A 19,569-nucleotide genomic window follows, 5' to 3' on the forward strand; every position below is an offset into this window, starting at 1 on the left:
GGATGTGGAAATACCAAAATACCAAAAGCTAGGCAGTGGTAATGCACATCTTTAATTCCAGTGCTTGGGAGGCAGAGAAAGGTGGATCTCTAAGTTCAAGAACAGCCTGGTCTACAGTGAGTTCCATGACAGCCAGGGATATATATATATATATACACACCCTGTTTGGTTTTTTTTTCTTATAAACAAAACATAAACAAAAACAAAAAAAAAGACAACGTGGTGCATGCCTTTAATCCCAGCACTTGGGAGGCAGAGGCAGGTGGATCTCTGTAAGTTCGAGGCCAGCCTGCTCTACAGAGCTAGTTCTGGGACAGCTAGGACTGTTACACAGAGAAATCCTGTCTCGAAAAATAATAGTAATGATAATAAAATAGACTCCTCTAACATTGATGAGAAATACACATTCAAATATGACAGAACATCATGGTTTTGTTTCATTCTCCTAAACTGGCCAACCTGACTGTGGCTTTTAGGGACCTGTGAGGGACCCCCTCTTCATTCACCAACTTCACCTGTGCACTTCCCCACATGACCACTTCCACCCCCACCATGTGCCTTGGGCTTCCTGTCTCTGCAGCCACCCCCCTTCTGCCTGGCATCTAGCCAAGCACTGCTGTCTCCTGCACATCTGTGTCTTTCTCTGGGACTTCTGTGGACGTTTGTCCTTATCACACTATCCTGGGGTTTCTATGGAAAGTGAAAAATAATCACCTCAAACACCAAAGGGAGGGGCCTTTAATACTTGTGCACACGAACACACTGGTTTGGTAAAAGCCTTTCAACCTCACGCTGCCCCCGAGTCTCCTCTCATACTGCATAGGACCCCACCCTATTTTACAGAATCTGTTCTCTGCTGCGGGACCCACACATCTGCCTGGGAAAGACAGTGGCAGGGTTGAGCTGAGTGTCTGAGAATTCAATCTCTTTTCATTCACAACAATTACCTTAAAGCATCTCTGAGAATAACAGAGTAATGTCATAGGTGCATCTCCAGGCCTCTGGTAAACACAGCTAAACTGCCTTCCAGAAGTGGGCCTGTGTCCTCAGCCACCAGCTGTGAGTCCTCTCCCTTCAGGGTCAATATTGGCCATTTTTAAAATCACTGCTGTGGTGTGGGCTGAGAGGAAAGTCTCAGCTTCATTTACATCTTTGTTACTAATCTGAAGAAATCTGTTTTCTGTGTTTCTTCTGCTGTAAATGCCAGCAGGCTTCCCAGGCTCAGCCTCAGGTCACTCTCCTTCTCTGACCCCAAGGTTGGGCTGAGCACTTAAACACTAGACTGTAAGCTATACAGAACAGAATCTGAGATGATAGGCGTGCTCAGGGCATACCCCTAAAGTTAGTGCCATGAGTGTGGAGTATGTGTATAGAACTCCTAGGCTTCTGCTGTTAACTAGCTCCGGGTCCCCTGCAAGGGGCTGGGCTCCCCACCTCAGCATACAATGCCTGTGCAGAGTGGAAGGACCTTTCATGAAGGGGCTCAGAGACATCAGCCATAAAGCAAACATGAAGGACCAAGGTGGTGATGTGGCTGCTTGGGCCTTGACTAAACCTCTGGGCTAACAAGGAATGCTTCTTTGGTGCTACAACTCTGCATGAATCTATGCCACTAAGAGAGCAAAAAAAGGCACTGTGGAGGTTCCAGTCCTGTGGGTAGCTGGCACCTGCTAGCCCTCAGGGCTAGTTCTGTGTCAAGATTCTAGGTCCAACTCTCAGAGGCCACGACCAAGGCTGCAGTTTCACACACTTACCACTAAGAGGCACTGTAGTTCCAAAAAATGTTTCTGGGCTCAAGGCGAGTGGATTGGGGCCCCCACTCTTTAAAGTGGTTTAATACTGTTTCCTGGAAACATTTACCAGTTCAACAGATAGTCAGCCCTACTGTTCAGCTGCCATCTTTATTAAGGGCACAGGAGTGGACAAGGCAAGTCCCAGCTCTTCCTGGAAGAGTTCTTACCTCCCCTATATCTCATAGCTCATTTCACTACTCTCAAAATCCATGGTGGGCAAAATGAGGCACCAGATATAGAGACTGGTGGAATATCACCAGCATCTAGATGACAGGCCTGAGGCCTGGGCTTTCCCCCACCCTCTCTGCAGACCCTGAGGATCGTTTGGCCCTAGCTATATTAGCACACAGGTGTGCAGGAATCATTCGACTCACTTGTGAATGGCAGTCTTGTGCCAGCAATCCTCAGTGCACCACCATGTCTTGCTGGTAGATTTCTCTACAGCTCAGAGCTGTCACCCCTGGCCTGTGACTCCTCTGGAGGGATCCCTTCAACAGAGGCAGGGGCCACAGCTCCACTTCACAGATATTCTCTGGACTCTTTTTTTCATGGGGGAGCTTCTTTCCTGGTTTAGTGGGTGGAGTGGGCTTCTCAGAGTCAAGGAAGGAAAGGGAATTAACACAGAGCATCACAGAAAATAGGAAATATGCTTTGTATTCTACGTGGTCATCGGGCATCCTCTGTTACCTGCTGTGGTGACTCCCTCTTTGCAGACACTATGTAAAAAATGGCCCATTTCACAGCTTCAGAAAGTAGATCAGAGAAGGCAAATGACTTGTTTAAAAAGTGGCCTGGCCTGGGATACTTCTGCTGGGTCCTTCTGGGCAGGTGCCTTGGTAGGAAATGTGCTTGGTGGAACTGTGCCCCTGGTGAGACAGAGCTAGACATTCACAGACCAGGCAGGGATGAAGGGAAACAGAAGCTCCTCCCATCTGCCTTGAGGAGGACCTATCATATTCCAGCTCCATGCTAACATTGGCTAGGCTGCCCTGTGCAGGAGGCCAGTGTCACTGACTGTCAGGGACTGCAGTGTAAACCTGTGTCAGCAGAAAGGCATCCAGGATTCCCTGATACACTGGGAAGCTTTTCCCAAAGTCTGAACCTTTATCAAAATGCAAAGCTTTTTATCAGAAACTGATATATGATGGTCAGTAGGAAGCTGGCCTTCTCCAGGATCCCATCACAGAGATCCCATAGTGCTTAGCAGAGGACCTGGGCAGGTGTGTAGTAAGTGGCCTTCCCTGCCACCGCATCCTCAGCCTCCACCACCTGGTCCCCGTGTCCTCAGGAGAGCCCAAGGCTGATGCCAGCTCTAGAGCATGCACACCTCACCCGCTCTTTGAGAACCCATCTCACCCAGTCCTTCAGAGGCCCCAGATGGAAACTGTACTTCCTTCACAGTGCCTTTTCAGGCCTGTAGGCCACAGCAGTTTGTGAGCAAAGGGCATGCTTCTATTGGAGCTGAGAACTAGAAAAAGGCTTAATTTATCAGGGTTTCCATTTTGTGGGCTGGCAAGATGGCTTATGGGCACAGACACTTGCTGCCAAGTTTAATGACCTGAGTTCAATCCTATAGAGTGAGGAGAAAAAAACTCCCACAAGATGTCCTGGCTGCCTCACATGTACCATGGCATGAGTGCCCACACACATATACACACAGAACAGATAAATAGAATGACAGGTGGAGACTGGTGGATATCTGGGCTCTTTTGTTGTTCAGCCAAATCAGTGAGTACATGACCCACTGAGGGACCTTGGCTCAAAAAGCAAGGTTTCTGGCCTCCACGTACATGTGCACATAAGGCCACATCCCGATGGAAGGCACAGGCAGGAAACAGATGCCAGCTAGTTTGTCACAGGGGATTCTAGGGAAGTGAGCATTCTGCCCTGCTTGGGTACCAGGGTCCACAGAAAGGAGGGCTACCAGCTTCACATTAAAAAAGGTCAAGGAAACCTTTGAACTGGGAACTAAAACACCAACACAAACTCCAATTAGCCTATAAGCTGCTCTCCTGGAAGTTTCCCAGATCCTGCCAATAAGAGCCCAGCCTAGGCCTAGAAACTCAAGCTCTGTGTGCTAGCTTGTGTGTCTGAGTGCAGTGGGGCTTGAACCCATGTCTTCCTGCTTCTAATCTTGTGGTCTGTCTGCTCACTGCCTCTAAACCGTGTGGCTTTGAGTAAATCTCGATGCCATTAACTTGATAACCCAGATCCTGTGTTTTCTCTTGCAACAAAAGAAAGTCTGCATCCCTGATGGCCCTCAGGGACCCTGTGACAAAATGGAGGCATTTAAGTCCTGTGCAATATAAAGAAACGAGAAGGGCCAGGGATAGGACAGGCCTAATTCTGCCATCCTTTATTCTCTCATCCACCCATCCATTCACCCAGCATCCCTGGGCTACCTTAACAAGCTGAAAAGTTCCAGGTGACAGGAATGGAAAGCATGGTGGCTCCTATCTCAGGGAGGAAGGCTGTGGAAGGTACAGAGTGGTAGAATGAGAAAATCAAGTTACCTGACCCAGTTGACAGAGTGAATTGCTAGGGCAACCTTGGTCTATGTGTGGGATGGCAAGGCTGCTGTGTGCTGAAGAGGCCAGCTGGAGGCTCTGCTTAGCTAGCCTCACTGTACTAGGGATGTTGACTGTCCCCACCAGAAAAATGGCAGAGGCAAAGGAGGGACTAAAGAGGTTTCCAGGCTATCCCTCCACACTGCCTCCAAGGGCCCCTTTGGGAAAGCAAGAGTGTGTGCCTTAGTTTCCTTGCCTGTAAAGCAAAGGCTAAGCCGTCTCCAACCTAGAAGGTAGTGAGGTTGAAATGAGGCAGAAATCGGATTCATTTCCCTTGGCACCAGAAATCCCCAGGGCACATAATACAACTTAACTAGGGAGTCCACACGGCTGCAAGAGGGAAGGGAAGACCCCTCAGCTGCAGGGCATCCACCCCTCCCAGTCCTTCCCTGGTGACTTCTCTTCTCTCCGAGTCTCTCCAGCTCCAGCTGCCTGGACGTGTATGAACCACAAATTTTTGTGTTATGTGGCTCCCAGTGTCACCTTCAATTAGAGCTCACTCCATATCTGTATAGCGTTCCTCTAATAGGTAAAGCATTCGTGAACACTGTAAACTTTTGGAACATTTGAAACTGTCATAAAAGCCAAGCATTGAATGCCCACTCCTTTCCTTGTATATACTTTGTTACATATATAACATATATAAGGCAGCTTACTCCCTTAGCTAGATCCCTTGCCCCAGGCCAGGAAGATACCTTACCAGTCTCCATGGCCTCTGCCTGCCCGTGCCTGTGTAGCTGGGTTTTCAGCCTTCGAGAAGTAATATCAGTGTAGAAAGAGACTGCTTTTCTTACTGGTGCCCAGCTTCCTTTGTCCTACAGCAAAGAATCACTGACAGACAGGAGCAGTGGAAAGACCCTTTTTCTCTTGGATGGGAAAGAGGAAGACTTGGCTAAATCCTTACAAAGCCGCTATTTAATTTTCTGAGGTCTAGAAAAGACAATTGGATATTTGCTTTCAAAGAAACCTCACAATGGAGGTGGTTAAGTGGATAAAACCCTTGCAACACAGGCATACGGACCTGAGTTCCAGTCCCCAGAACCCATACAAAAGCTGGGTAGACAGGACTGCAGTCTGTGATTGCAAATTTCCCAGGCAAGCTACCTAGCTGGCCTAGCCAGAACTGGGGAGTTCTAGGTTTGGCAAGAGACCCTGCCTCAATCAATAGAGTGAGGAATGATTAAGAAGACATCTAATGTCAGCTTTGGTCGACATACATGTATGAGTAGATGTACACATATGTGCACACACATGTCAACACACATCACACATGTATGTATGTATGCAAAACACCTGACTTCTACACTATGCTGTGACACCCAAACTCTCACACATCATGCACAAACATGTGTTCACACACACACACACACACACACGAATAAAATAGGCTTTAGAAATTGTGCATGCTACCTTCCTTCAGACTGTGATTGATCGTTTGGGCTGATGCTTAAACAAGGGAGCCTTTTTTCCTGGGGCCCAGTGCCTGGAGCCTGAGGCCTGGTGGACTCACACACTGATGCCTGGGCATGGGACAGTCATGCAAGTGCATTATCTGGGAATAAATATTACACAAGAGATCTGACAGAGAGGATCCTGCAGGGAGTGGGGAGGGGTGGGTCATAGGCTTCCTTCCTGAGAATCCTTTATGCACACATTGGGAAGGTTTGGGACATGAAGCTAAAGACATAAGGTTACATCCTTGTTAGAGCTCACTGGGCCTAGAGACCCCCAAATAGCCAAGGTTTTAGGGAGCATATGTGGAGCCCTAGCATGTAGCTCTACTTCTGCTCTCCCTTATCAGTTCTGGTTTCTGAGAAATGAATGTGTCCCCAAGATGAATCTCTTTGGTGGCCAGTTACTGACCTAGAGGCAAGAAGAGAGACAGAGAAACCCATGGATTTCCTTGTGCACTCTACTGTTCTGAACTTCACAAGGAATGTCCTGTTGGGGACAGACAGATGGAATGGACCAATACAAGAAAGGAGAAATCCCAGAGGGAAATTCTTAGGTGCCAACTTGAACAGTTCTGAAGCAGCATCTCAAGACTACGCCATGGAGAGGTGGCTGCCTTTTCTTCTGGGATGCTGGGAATCGAAAGCCTACACACTGATGGAGCTAGTGCCTGTCCCATGCTGAACCCAGAAGACTGCCACAAAATGAATCAAAGACCTGACCTGAGTCCAAACAGCAATAAAAGGAAATGGCAATTCATGGCATAGATGCCATCAATGTAGATGACACCAAAAACTGGGGGACATAGGGGGAGAATGGTAAACCAGACATTATCGAAATGAAAAACTTTTATCAAAGAACAGCATCCAGAGAGGCCCACAGGAAAAGAGACATTGTGATACTTACAAACCATCTTTTGGATAAGAGATCACTGTCCGAAATACTTAAAGGTTCTGCTATGGTTTTGAGTGTGGCTCAGAGGTAGGGCACACACATGGGACACTGGGCTCGATCCCTACCACCACAAGTAACAACAACAACAACAACAACAACAACACATTCAAACAAACAGATTTGAACCTTGGAGAAGGATCTGGAGTAGGTACTTAAGTCACACAGGTGGTTAAGAACGAATATGGTTAGCCAGGCACCAAAGTGCAAATTTAGGTAAGAGTGGGGAAAGCAGAGTGAAGGCTACCTAGGCCAGGGGAAAGAGGATGTAAGCTTTTTTCAAAAAGATATAAATTCTATTTAAAATTATGGGGATATTCTGGAAATAGAGGAGATGTGGAGATGTTATTCAACATTTTCCATGTTTTAATACCACTGAAATGTACACTTCAGAGGTTAAAATAGTTAACTTTTATGCTATATATAACTGTGTGTATGTGTGTGTGTGTATGAGAGAGAGAGAGAGAGAGAGAGAGAGAGAGAGAGAGAGAGAGAGAGAGAGAAAGAGAGAGGTTTTGTTGTTGGTGGTGTTGTTTTATTTTGTTCTCTGTAGTTCAGACTGTCCTGGAATTCACTAGGTAGCTCAGGCTGGTCTGGGACTTACCTAACCAGGATCTGTAAAGTAAGGGCAGGTTTCCTACTGCACAGTCCTGTGATGGAACTTGGGTAGGTCCCTGATGTAGCCTGAGATAGCCTCATCCTTATAGCAAACCTCATACCTCAGTCTTTTACATGCTGGGATTACAGGCTTGAGTCATTACACTCAGACTCGTCACATATGTGCATGTTACCACCATTAAGAAAACAAACTAATGAACAAACACTGTCTCCCTTATGGTTGAAGTTTTTGAATTTTTTAAAAAAAGTCACACCAAGCAACATTAACAACATTCATTAGGGGACTTGCCTTCACAGTCCCCTCAGCAACCTCCAAGGGAGTCCTCTAAGCCCTAAGCCTTAGCAGAAAATGAAAGTTCTCACAGCTGGTCCCTGCCCATCCTGGGACTCCAATCCCCTGCAGCCATCATGGCTACAATCAGCAGATCTTTGCTAACTCAGACCCTTGATTCAGGCAGTTTGTCAATGACAGAGGACCATTTCCTGCTCCTTCTGCTGATGGGCTCCAAATCAGCCTCTGAGATCTACTCTAGTTGTCCTTAGGAAGCCCTAGACCATTGCTACCTCTCTCGGGACTCCCCATGTGGCTATGAGGACAGGAGTCAGCTCACTTACAGCCAGACCCTGGAATGTGCCTGGCCAAGGTGCTGTACACAGGATCTGTTGATCGGGAAGAAACCTACCCAGGGCACTGGCCACAGCCTCACATGAACCTGTTCCTTCTTTAGTGAGGGAGAAGGAAACCCTGCCCTGTTCTTTGTCCATATTCTCCTCCAAGTACCTAGCAGTTTGGAATAATGGAAGCCACCCTGGGTGCTGACCTTCCCAGGCTCAGTGTGTGTGTGTGTGTGTGTGTGAGAGAGAGAGAGAGAGTGTGTGTGTATGTGTATGTATTTTGTATGTGTGTGTGTGTATTGAGTGTATGTGTATGTATTTTGTATGTGTGTGTATATGTGAGTAAGTGTATGTGTATGTGTGTGAGTGTGTGAGTGTGTGAGTGTGTGTGTGTGTGTGTGTGTGTGTGTGTGTGTGTGTGTAGGCCATGCCCACACAAATGCTGGGGGCCACAGGGAAAAAAAGGAATGGTGTTAGGAGAGAGCCTAACCCTCAGTAGGTGACCCAAGCACAATGCAGGTGCTGAGTGGGTGGGAACAGAGAGCAATGTCCCTTTGCTGGGGGAGTCTCAGAATCTCAAAGAGGAGAGATGGATAGATAGGTTCCCAGAGAGGATCCACTATGCCCAGAGTGGCCCTACAGTCAGGCAGGAGCTGGAGCTAACTATAGGCAAGAGGGGGAGGACACCCGCCTGATTAGAGCCAGTCCCAGCAGGCATGGCAGCTGGACACCAGGCCTGTGGCCTTGGAGGTGAGCCTAAAGGGGAACAGTTGGGGATAGAAGGAACTCCTCCAAACTGCCACGATTCTGCAAAACAAATGGTTCATCTACCCGAGACCTCCCTGCTCCTGAACCACAAGCTCCTTGCAGAGTGAAATCATTTTCCACAAGGATAAAAGAAGTCCACATATCTGGCTGCCACCCCACCTCCACAGAGGAAGGAAAGAGGAGGGGGAAAGTCACAGTGCTTCTAAAATGTTCACACCCCATATCACTCACTTATCAACAAACACTGATTGAGCATCTACTGTGTATCCCAAGCTGTTTTAGGGTCTGGAGAAATAATTTGAAACAGTGTAGACAGAGCCTCACACATTCCAGATCTCCTGGAGGAAAGACACTTTCCCACTGCTCAGTTCTCCTGGCAAATCTCAGTTCTTCCATCTTGGCCAGCACTTGAAAAAGTAATTCCCACTCCAGTTGTTAGGCACCCATGCCATGCTGTTCTCACCAGGCACAGGCAAAGAAGCGATGCCTGAAATCCAACTCAGGCTGCATCCCTAGATATGATATGAAGAACTCTTTGGGAGCCATGTTTGAAATGTACTCCATCATTCATTCTCATGACACCTGGGAGAGAGTTTCCAGAAAAGGTTGTCTACGGGGCTTCTGGTGAGCCTACTGACCTTGCAGCATCATAATTAGGTTACAATGAAATAGAACTCAAGAGTACTCGGTGCATTGCTTGGAACACTGAGTTGCCCTATGTTAAAGCAACTATAGAAACTTCTCTTTGTGTCAATAACCTGACCTGCGGGAGGAAAAATGAAGTAAAGGGCCAGGCAAAGCCTGCTAAACTTTCCTCCTGCAGCAGGTGGCCAGACCTTCTCCTGAGGACAATACAGAGAGATAGGCCCGTGAGTTCTCTAAAGGTTTCTTGGCCCCAGGATCTGGGTCAAGTCTTCCAAAACCATCAGATTTCATGAAGGGGTTTTGGTTATGGGGATTGTACCACAGAGGCATGCAAATGCTTGTCTTGGCTGTCAGGAGACTGAACCCTTATTAAAGACAAAGATCAGGACTCACTGGTCCCAACTCAGTGCTCAGTTGTGAACTGGATATGGAGGCAGATGAATGGTGGGGCCAGGAAAACTTCTGGACATCAGGGAGGCCCCCATATCCTGGGGGACCTCAAAGTCACCATTCCTACCCTAAAAGCTGAGCAGGGTCTGGAGTGGTATAGTGCTTGCCTAGCATTATGAGACCTGAGTTTGATCTCCAACACAGCAATAATAGTTAACAAATGAGACCTTATTAAAACCTTATTATTAAGACCTTATTGTCATCATCATCACCTGCAATACTCTAGCTCCCTCTAAAAGGTGGGTGATGGGTAGAGAGAAGAACTCAACAGAAGTATCTACACAGGGGTCACACTCCATGTCCACATGTCCCTCTGCTCCCTTCCCTTGTAGTCAGCAAGTCCCAAATAGCCACATCCAACAAATGAAGTTGCGAAGTGACACCAGAGAGTAAGTGGGCACTGTGCTAAAGGTTATGGTTAATTCCATTGAAATGCCAGCACCTGCACCCAGGGCTCTTGATCAGCATAGAGGGGGAGGAAGAGAGTTGACAAGGGTCTTCATATTCCCTAGCTCCCTCCCCTTACTGGAGGAGGGAGCCCAGGTAGGGAGGGGTGCTGGCTTCTGACTAGCTCTATACACAAGGCATTTTTCCCCTTGTAGTCTAGGAGACAGCCTAAGGGAGGCTTCCCCAGCCCAGATTTAGTGCCAGGGAAGGGGAACTGGAGGTTGCTTGTCTGCCTCTGGACCTGAAAGCAGAGACAGGGTCCAGCACTTCTCAGGCCTCCTGGGGCCTGGATCCGTGACAGACAGTTTGATAGCCACAAATAAGTGGAATCAAGCATCCTAGGCCCCTGTGAAACAGGACATTGGGCCAGTAGAAGATTGCCATTTCTTCCAACATAGGGAAGGACTGAATAAGGATATCAGGACCCACTTAAGTCTGTGTTGTGAGACAATGACTCCTGGGCACCACCAAGGTCTCTAGCATTGGGTAGGCAGTTATTCATGTAAGAGAGGGAGAGGTGGGTCCTAGGCCTCAGGGTACCCATGTGAAGTGTCTTCCATACCTCCAAGCAAGAAGAGCAGGTGATCCAACCAGATCCTGCTGCCTCTCCACTCAATGGTAAGAGGAGCTCCTGCCCTCCCTACAACCTGGGTTTGGGGACCCCTTATCTCCTAAAGTCCTACTCATCTACTAAATGTGGTCTGAAAACTACATCAGGATGGTGCCAGGACAGCTTGCCACACGGGGCAAAATTGACATCCCAGTCCCTAGACATGAGAACAAGTCTCACTGCATTGCAGGTGGGCTGGATGAACCTAATCTGGGACACCAGGGCTTGTTGGAGGCCGGCCACCTGGAGACTGCTGGCCTGTGAGTCAGCCTCAGGGAAGCTGCAATAGGCAGCCAGAAGGAGGGAGGCTTGGAGCCAGAGATACACAGACACAGACGCTTAGCCTCCCTCAGGCACAACCCTCTGAAGGTGAGGCTTGGTTGTACACAGGCTAGGAGGGGCTTTCAGAGGCACACACAGGAACACTTGCACATGTGCAAGTATATAGGTTCCTATGCTGGGGTAGCAAATGGTACCAGTCATGTACATTTTTCATACAGGAGTGCACAAAAATTAATACACACAATTATAGTTTGACTCCCTCAGAAGGAAGAAGAGGACAGATTAACTATGGGTGGGATGCACAGCAGCTCACATTCACACACGACGGGTGGCGTGTGTGTGTGTGTGTGTGTGTGTGTGTGTGTGTGTGTGTGTTCTGGAATACTTTTACAGATGCACCCAACCTTTTGAATGAAACACCAATTTTTCATTCATCCTTACAGCCAGACTCTGGGATATACACCAGAAAGGATTAGGCTGTAGCCACAGAAGACCCACGTTTTCTTGGTTCACCAAGCCAATATTGTTCTTGGTAGGCAATTGGAAAGTGCAGAGACAGGGAATGCAAATGGAACACCAGATGAGGGAGATGACAGAATTAATGCATCCTTGGCTTAAGTTCAGTGCCATATGAACACCAAAGCACAGTAGCTTACCTTTTCTCATATTTAAACCCCAGTGAGGAGCCCAGACCTTTCATCCAGCCCCACCTTCCACTGTTAGTGTGCTTTATGTCCCAGAACTGTTCATCATTCAGGACCCGGTTCTGCTTCCAGGGAAGACTTTTCTGCCCACTTTATCTATCTGGACTCTTCCCAGACAAAACTGTATAAGAGTGGGAGAGCAGAGAAGGGGGACCCCGACTAGCACCCTCGCAGGAAAAGCCAGGAGCTGAGAGGGTTTCCTCTAAGGCCATGCAGGGAATAGAGACCTCAGAGATTAGTTTGCTCTCGGATTCAAACCCTCCGCGCCGACTCCTGGCTCTTCTGGATCAAGCTCGATAACCCAGAGTTGCCGGTCCAGTCTTCTAGAAAGTGCGTGGGCTCCGGGTTCAGGACGAGAATCCCCCTTCGCCCCCCAAGAGAATCTGCTTTAAGAATCCAATGCGCTGTGTACGCCCGCGAGCGAACGAGCTGAGCGCGCGCACGCGCGTGCGGCTTCCCTCTCTATTCCGAACGCGGTACCAGTAACCGGACCTTAGATATGTTAACTGTGAGGTCCCTAAACACAAGCAAGGAAAGGTAGATATCTAGACAGGCAGTGGCACTTCTCACCCTCAAAGTATCTCCTGGTGATTCCTCATCTCCAAGAGTACTCAGGGTGCGATTCTGCCGCTGCCCCTCAAGTAGAAATTGAAGCTGAGGCTGCCGGGATTGCTATACCACTCCGCTGCCCTTCGCTCCTTTGAGCAACCTTTTGCAAACATCTGAGCCCGGGTTTAACTTCTTTCGCCCTCTATTTCTTCCTTGGTATTGGAGGTTGGGAATGGGTGGCATGAAGACAACAACCTTTCCTTAGGTTACAGAATGTGCCAGGGACAGAGAGAAAGAATTTAATGCGGCTGGGGTACCTGAAGCACCATCCCCAAGGCACAGGAGGCATCTGAGCTTTTATGAGCCTTTCTGGGGCTTCCTGTTCCCCGGTGGCTAAAAGATTGCCGCCCCAGGCTACTCTACACGCCTTCAAGATTAACTAACAGAAGCACCTTTAATGGCGATGTGGTGTCACTCATTGACACAATTACAGCAGAAAAGTGCGATCCCTGAGGGTCTTGGGTAACTGGTCTCAAGAAAAGAAACAGTGGTTAAGAACTATGCCTAGAACCACTTGCTGACTAGAGGGTGCCTGATCCTTCTCCCAAGAACCCCTGATTGGAAGAAGGACCAACTTCCACTTGTCTAGTGGTCCTGAGCTAATGGTTCATAGTGCTTAAACACAGGTCGCCATTGGCTTCCATTCTGGATTCGTTGCAGGGAATCTCACCTAGCTGTAGCTGAGGTCCAAGCACTGGTGTGGTTTCCCGGTCATCCTTAACTCCTCAGTAGGGGGACCGCAAAATCTCAAACTATGCCTAGAGAGGCGGCTGTCAGTGAACCTTCAACACTCAGAAGCCGTCACCTTCCTACCCAAACCTGTGACTGCGCTTGCTCTCCAGTTTCCGGAGCAAAGAAGTTCCGGGACTGAGGACACTGGAGTACCAGGAGCCCAAGATCTCCTTTCCAGAATTTTCTTTTCTTTCCTAGGTACTTACTTTGCTACTCACCCTACCTGTGTTTCAGTCAGTGCCACTGATATGCCACATCCCAAGTAGGCGAAGCCGCGGAAGGCTCAGGCAGCTAGCGTTCCTGTCCTGTCCCTGCCTGCTGCCTTGACACCCCAAGGTCCAGGGAGTCAGCAAATAAGCCCCAACCCGGGTAAAACGCACCTGACTCCAACCTCTTCTCCCTCCGTGTTGCTACAGAGGTTTTTCCGTTTTTCTTTTCTTTTCTTTCTTTTTTTCCCCCTTTTCTTTTTTTTCCCCCCAGCCTTCCATAGAAGCAACTCCACTGCAACTCCACTGAATCAAGGCACTTTCCAGAAAAGTTTTTCTATCTGCCGCTGGAAACCAAAACCCTCCGGGATGTTAGCAATATTTAATACAGGGCATTATAATTTGTTTTCCTCCGCATCTGGAACCTCGGGAGCAACTGCAGGCTTTAATGGCTCCAGGAGAGCCTGAGAGGGGTTCTAGGCTAAGCTGGTTGTAGCCTCGTGTTAGGGTCAGGGCTGCGCAAATGTCCGGAAGCTACAAGGTCATCCTTGACATATTGCCATGAAAAATAAGATGCGGTCCCCGGTGCTTCGAATTCTTTCCTGAAATTTTCTTAATTCACAAAAAAGTTTTTTCCTCAAAATTTTTTGTGCACGTATCCAATACATACAGTACCATGACTTGAGCAAGTTCTTAACCATTTTCCCGACTTTTCCTTTCAAGACTTTGAACCCCACTATGTGCAAATTAAAGAAAAATATATGCCAAGTCTATTGATTTCAAGAAAATATTAGACTTCTAATACAAGCCTTCTGTTTCTATGGTTAAAGTGTCTTTGGGGCGTTGTTGGAGCAGGCTGGGGCAATGGAAATGAATAAAGTAAAAAATTAAAAAGCTATTATTTCCCCATCTTTCCTCTAAAACTGGCGCGGATCTCTGTCTTCACCAAGAGACCTAACTCTCTCAGAATGGCCTGGGGACTACTGCTCTCTCAGTCCCTTAAGACCCCATTCTCCACTTTTTGGGAAGAAAGGTTTACAAAAGGTCCTTGACTAAATCAAGTAAGGGTCACGTTGTGTGGATTGTGTCTGTACTGGGGAGAGGGAGGTAGAGGCATACCTCCAGAGTTTAACATTTCATCTAATTTAAAAAAATCAGAACATATTCCTCGGCGGCGCCACTCGGGCCCAAGCCGGGCGAGAGCGCCCAGAGACCTGGGCGCCCAGGGAGCTGCATTCCGGATGGGCTGTGGAGGTCCCAAATTGCTCTCAACGAAAACCTGAGTGCACCGAATCGAAAGCGAAAGAGGAGGAGGCAGGGCCTTTGCCAGCAGAGCCGCACCACCCTCAGAAGTACCGCAAAGCTGCGCGAGGACGCGGGAGGGTTGCGGAGCACAGCAGCCAGCGGCCGGGTCTCCGGTCTCCACCCAGGCGAGCTGCTCTTGCCCAAGGACCGCAGGGAGCCTGGAGGCGTCTAGATCGCGTTGAGCAAGGGGCCCTTTCATAAACAATGCAAATGGCCCTGTGTTCACAGGAGACTGAGGAGTCGCCAAAAGCTTTGCCCTTTTAGAAAAGATGAGGAAAACGAGCTCCTGAACCCTGTAAGGATGCTTGGAGCCACAAGGGGACCTCCCTTACCCCCAGTTCAGGCGTCAGGCAGACTCGGGCCTACACTCTCTCAGCTTTAGCTCAGGCTCCAGTCCTGCACCTTCCTCCCGAGGGACCTCAAAATAATTTCGAGACAGGTCTCAGAAGCTCCCCTCCACTCGAAACTACGTTGGATTTGGACTCCTATAGCCGGCAGAAGTTACAAAGGCTGATCGGCCTGGGCTGAGGATCCACAGCCACCAAGGCAAGGCCTATTCCCACGCCCAGATGGCCAAGTTCCCCAGACCATCTCCGGATTTTTTCTTGAGCCCCAACCTCTCGACTTCAAGTATGTACTCCTTATAACGGTGTTTGAAAATTGTCAATACATGCCTTGGTTCTCCAGCTTCCTGGCAAATTAGAGTCCCAACTCCATGGACCTTCTCTCTATTCGGAAAAAGTTCGACCCTTGTCTCTGCTTCTCAGTGTCTCAGTGCCTTGGAATCAAAATGCCTCATCCTGTGTGGATCTGAAATCTCCTTTGGGACAGAGAGCCCTTTCTCTAAGAGTGGACAGGGACAGTGATTTGGCCTTCCCTGGTTGTTTCCTGGAGGATTGCCTCCACTTCAGACAGTGATATAGCCGGGTCTTGGCAGGTTCCAGCTGTCTTTCCTCCCAGCCTGCCCTCTATGACTTTGTCCCAACAAGGGCAGGAACTTGCCTTGTCCTCTTGTCCTCAGAATTGGGGAGTCCCAGCAGTTTGGAAATGAAGGGGATGGAAATGTATAGGAGGAAGCCTGGGGGGGGGGGGACAGCATTTACAACCTTTTCTTTACTGCTCTGGTATCAATGAGGAAATGGTAATTTAGTAGAGTTACTTACTCTGGGGTCACTCTGCGGGTTAGGGGCAGTTCCAGGTCAAGTGGCTGCTCCTTTCCTTGGCAATAATGGCTAATGCAGGTGATAGAATGACCAGTCAGTCTCGAAGACCCCAACAGGACAGGCCTAGCCTCTTTCTTTACAGTAGGGGCTCATCAGGAGCTTGAGGGCAGTTTGACTCTTCCAGCCTAGTATCTCAGCCTCCTTAGAGGCTATACCAATGGAGGTCTTTAAACTATGAAAATGCGCTGTAGGGAGGGCGAAATCAACTGACCTCCCCTGGCTTTGTACAGTGCACTTTTGGGAGTCCCTGAGTCTGCCATCCGCTCTGACCTGGTAGTCACAAGTGACAGGCCCTGGGTTCTGGAGCTGGGCATGGAAGGAGAAACCACTGTGGTTCCTGATGTCATTCCAGTGAAAGGTGGCAGAGTAGGGAAAGGCCACCAGATCTTTCTAAGTCTGTTTTCATCTGCTTTCAGCCCCATCCTGTCAATTTGAGAGTTTGTAGCTTTTTTTTTAAAGCCACATGCATGTATGCATTTCATGTGTGACCATGTTGGCCGATAAAGTGTGTGTGTGTGTGTGTGTGTGTGTGTGTGTGTGTGTGTGTGTGTACTAAAAGCTTGGGTTGTATTCCTGAGATTATTCTGTCCACCAAGACCTCCACCAGGTCTCATCTCTGTCCCCAGGCTTAGCGCCTCTCTATAGCCTACCTGGGTCGGGGCAGCCAGAGTTATTGCTGTCAAGAACCAGCCCATCACTAGGGCCCAGCCTAATGGCAAAGGCCTGGGAAGAAGGTCCTTTCTTCCTGCTTTGAGTTTGGGGTTCCCTAACTCCGATGCTATGGAAAAAGAGAAAGTTTAGGTGTTTGGATGGCTTTGGTTTTCTAACTCATTTGATCCCCTGCTGTGTCCTCAATGGTAGCTGAGCCCCGACTCAGGCCTGAACTCTGCAGCCATGTTCAAGGGGGCTTGGAGGTCATTTAGGCCACCTCGATCAGGTTACTTGTGGGCCCAAATCAGGACCCGGATTCTTCCTTCTTTCCGGAACCCTGTGCTGGCTGTATCTCAGAATTACTTCTGTCCCACCCAATGGGTCCTAAACCATGTTTTCTAATGCTGCTTCCCGACATCTCAGACCGGTGGGCCACGGTCCCCTAAGTGATCTGCACTCTGGACCAAGACTCAGGTTTTCTGATGCACCAAATTCTCCGGACCCAGACCCGCACGAGAGTCGCAAGCGACTAGGTGATGTGGCTTCTAGCAAGGCTCTGCGCTCAGGACTTCCCCGTGCGCTAGGCACCTGCGGCTTCTTACCTGCGGCGCGGTGCGCCGAGCCTGCCAGCGGCCGGGAAGCGAGGCCTCAAGCTACTCGGGAGCCGCGCGCCGAACGCAGCGGGAGAAGCTTCTAGCAGACTCCTGCCGGGAAACCGGACGAAGCATCCGCTTCGAATCCGGCCCCGCAGGACAGCTATAAGTGCGAGTCGTTTGGATGAAGAGAGGAGAAACCCGGGAAGCGACTCCAGAGCGACTGGAACAGTCACAGCGCTCAAGCCCGGGCCGGGGATGGAGACGCAGCTGGACGCCCTCGAGGCGCTCGATCCTCCGGGCATTCCCGGAGTTCCTCCAGCTTCCACCTCCAGCCTCCCTCCAGACCAGCGGATTTGGGGGTAGCGAAGCCGCGATCCCCAGGGTCCCCGGGCCCGGCGTCCCGCACGTGCACTCACCGTAGCAGGGGACCTGCAAGGCCGAGTTGTGACTACCGCTGCCTTCCTGAAGCTTGAGGCTGCCGTCCGGGGGTGTTTTGCAGGCGCCCCGCTGCAAGTAGAGATGCGCTGGCGGCGCGGGCGGAGCCGGCGGCGGCTGCGGGGTGGGTGGCTGTGGCTGGAACTTGTTAAAAGAGCCCCGAGCCCCGGCGGTGCTCTCCAGCGGTGCCGCCAAGTCCTGCTGTCCTGTGCCGTATCGGGCCCGGTTCTTGGCGTCCCCGAATCCTTGTCCTTTGGCAGCGGCCGACAGAAAAGTTGTGCCGAACTTGTCGCCTCCTGGGAACCCCCTAAAAGGCGACGAACCTTCCCGGCTCTGTGACACCGGACTGTAATAGGCGTCCATGGCAGCGGCCGGCGACTCGCAGTAAGAGACGCTAGTCTCAGCGTTCATGCCTGGCCTGCGCGGGCGACGGGCGGGGGCGCCGGCGAGGGCGCGAGGACGCCACCGCGCGCCTTGGCTGGGAGTTGGGGAGGCAAGGAGGCGGTGGCAGTGCTCCGCGCCCGGCCTGCTGGCTGCCTCCTCTCTCTCTCTCTCTCTCTCTCTCTCTCTCTCTCCCTCTCTCTCTGTCTCTCTCTCTGTCTCTGTCTCTTCTCTCTTTCCTGACTTTTTCCTTTCCTCTAGCTCTCTCTCTTTCTCCACTCCCACCTCGATCCCCACAGCTGGCCCAGAGAAAGAACCAAGAGCTGTACAAAGATTCGGATGCTTCCGAAAGTTCACCAGATCTCCCAAACCCTCTTAAGGTTTTGAAGAAGAAGGAAAAAAAAAAAAAAAGTGATTTTCCCCCCCCTTGACTCGCTCCTTCCTGCTCCCCTCCTTCCTCTCCTCCTCTCCCAGAGCTCCTTCCTCCCTCCTGAGCCCCTCCTTTTCACTCACTAGAGATGCCACTCACTGGCTAGAGGCTATTCGACCTGGAGAAGCCTCAGGGCCTTTGGATTTTAGGATAGGGTGGGGAGGTGCAGCGACCCCCAGAGCTGGGCTGAGATTTGACCCGCGGTCTTAGCTAGTACCTAGAGTATGGGGAATGAAATTTTTATTGACAGTTAAAAGGTTTTGACTTTCGGAGTAAGATGGGCTGGTCTGGCGAATCTTTTGAATGCTTCTTGGTGGACTTGGCAGCACAGCCAGGGGCCGGCCTGCCGGGATCTTAGCCTGGGTATTTAATCCTGCTCCCCATTCCCAATTCTTCCCAGTAATTCACACACAACAGATCTCATAGTGGTCCAGAGGTGACCACTTTTTGCATCTTAACTCTTCCCCTGTCCTGTAAGGGTTCTGGGCTCGGGTTCAATGAGATCTGTGTTCCCTCACTTGAGAGATCCTAGATTGTCCTGGCTTCAAGCTCTAGAGTGGAACACCTAGGCTCTGAGCCCTCTAGCCTCTTGCATGTTGGGGTGGAGGCTGGGAGGGGGTGGTCCTTAAAGCCAGGTTGAGAGTGGAGCCTTATGAGGCATCCTTCCTGCCCAGCCATGCAGGGTAGTTGTGTCTGTCATGTGCTGGGGAAAGAGTAAAGTCAGTCTCTCATCACTGTGCCCACCACCCACCCAACTCCACTGTAAAACAAAAGGCTCAAATTTTGTTGGTTTCGAAACGGGGTCTCACTGGTTAGCTCAGTCTGGCTTGGATACTCAGGATCCTGTTTCTGCTACCAGAGTGCTAGGATGTTGGGCGGGCTGGCAGGCAGGCAACATAACCACACCCATGGCGGGGATTTATGTAGACACCTGGACCTGCATATAGCAAGGGGAAGGAGCTTGCACAGCCTGTCAAGTTCCTGAGCTGGACTAAGCATTGCTTGTACCTCATAACCTTCATCGAGAGATTGGATGCTCTTATTTTCCAGTGAGCAACCTGAGGCCCAGAGAGGTGCAGACACGTGGTCAAAATCACAC

At 49.8% G+C, this 19,569-nt stretch overlaps 1 protein-coding gene across 1 annotated transcript in view; it reads right to left on the reverse strand.

The window, feature by feature from the left end:
• The window catches only part of Alx4 (ALX homeobox 4), a 37,937-nt gene extending 19,768 nt beyond the window's left edge, over window positions 1–18,169 (reverse strand). The window contains exon 1 of the mRNA XM_051184125.1: window positions 17,641–18,169. Within this exon, the coding sequence (XP_051040082.1) occupies window positions 17,641–18,070 (430 nt within the window). The 5' untranslated portion in view covers window positions 18,071–18,169. The remainder of the gene's footprint in view (window positions 1–17,640) is intronic.
• Window positions 18,170–19,569: the final 1,400 nt, after the last annotated feature.

Source organism: Phodopus roborovskii, unplaced genomic scaffold (genome assembly GCF_943737965.1).
Source record: "Phodopus roborovskii unplaced genomic scaffold, PHOROB, whole genome shotgun sequence".
Taxonomy (NCBI): domain Eukaryota; kingdom Metazoa; phylum Chordata; class Mammalia; order Rodentia; family Cricetidae; genus Phodopus; species Phodopus roborovskii.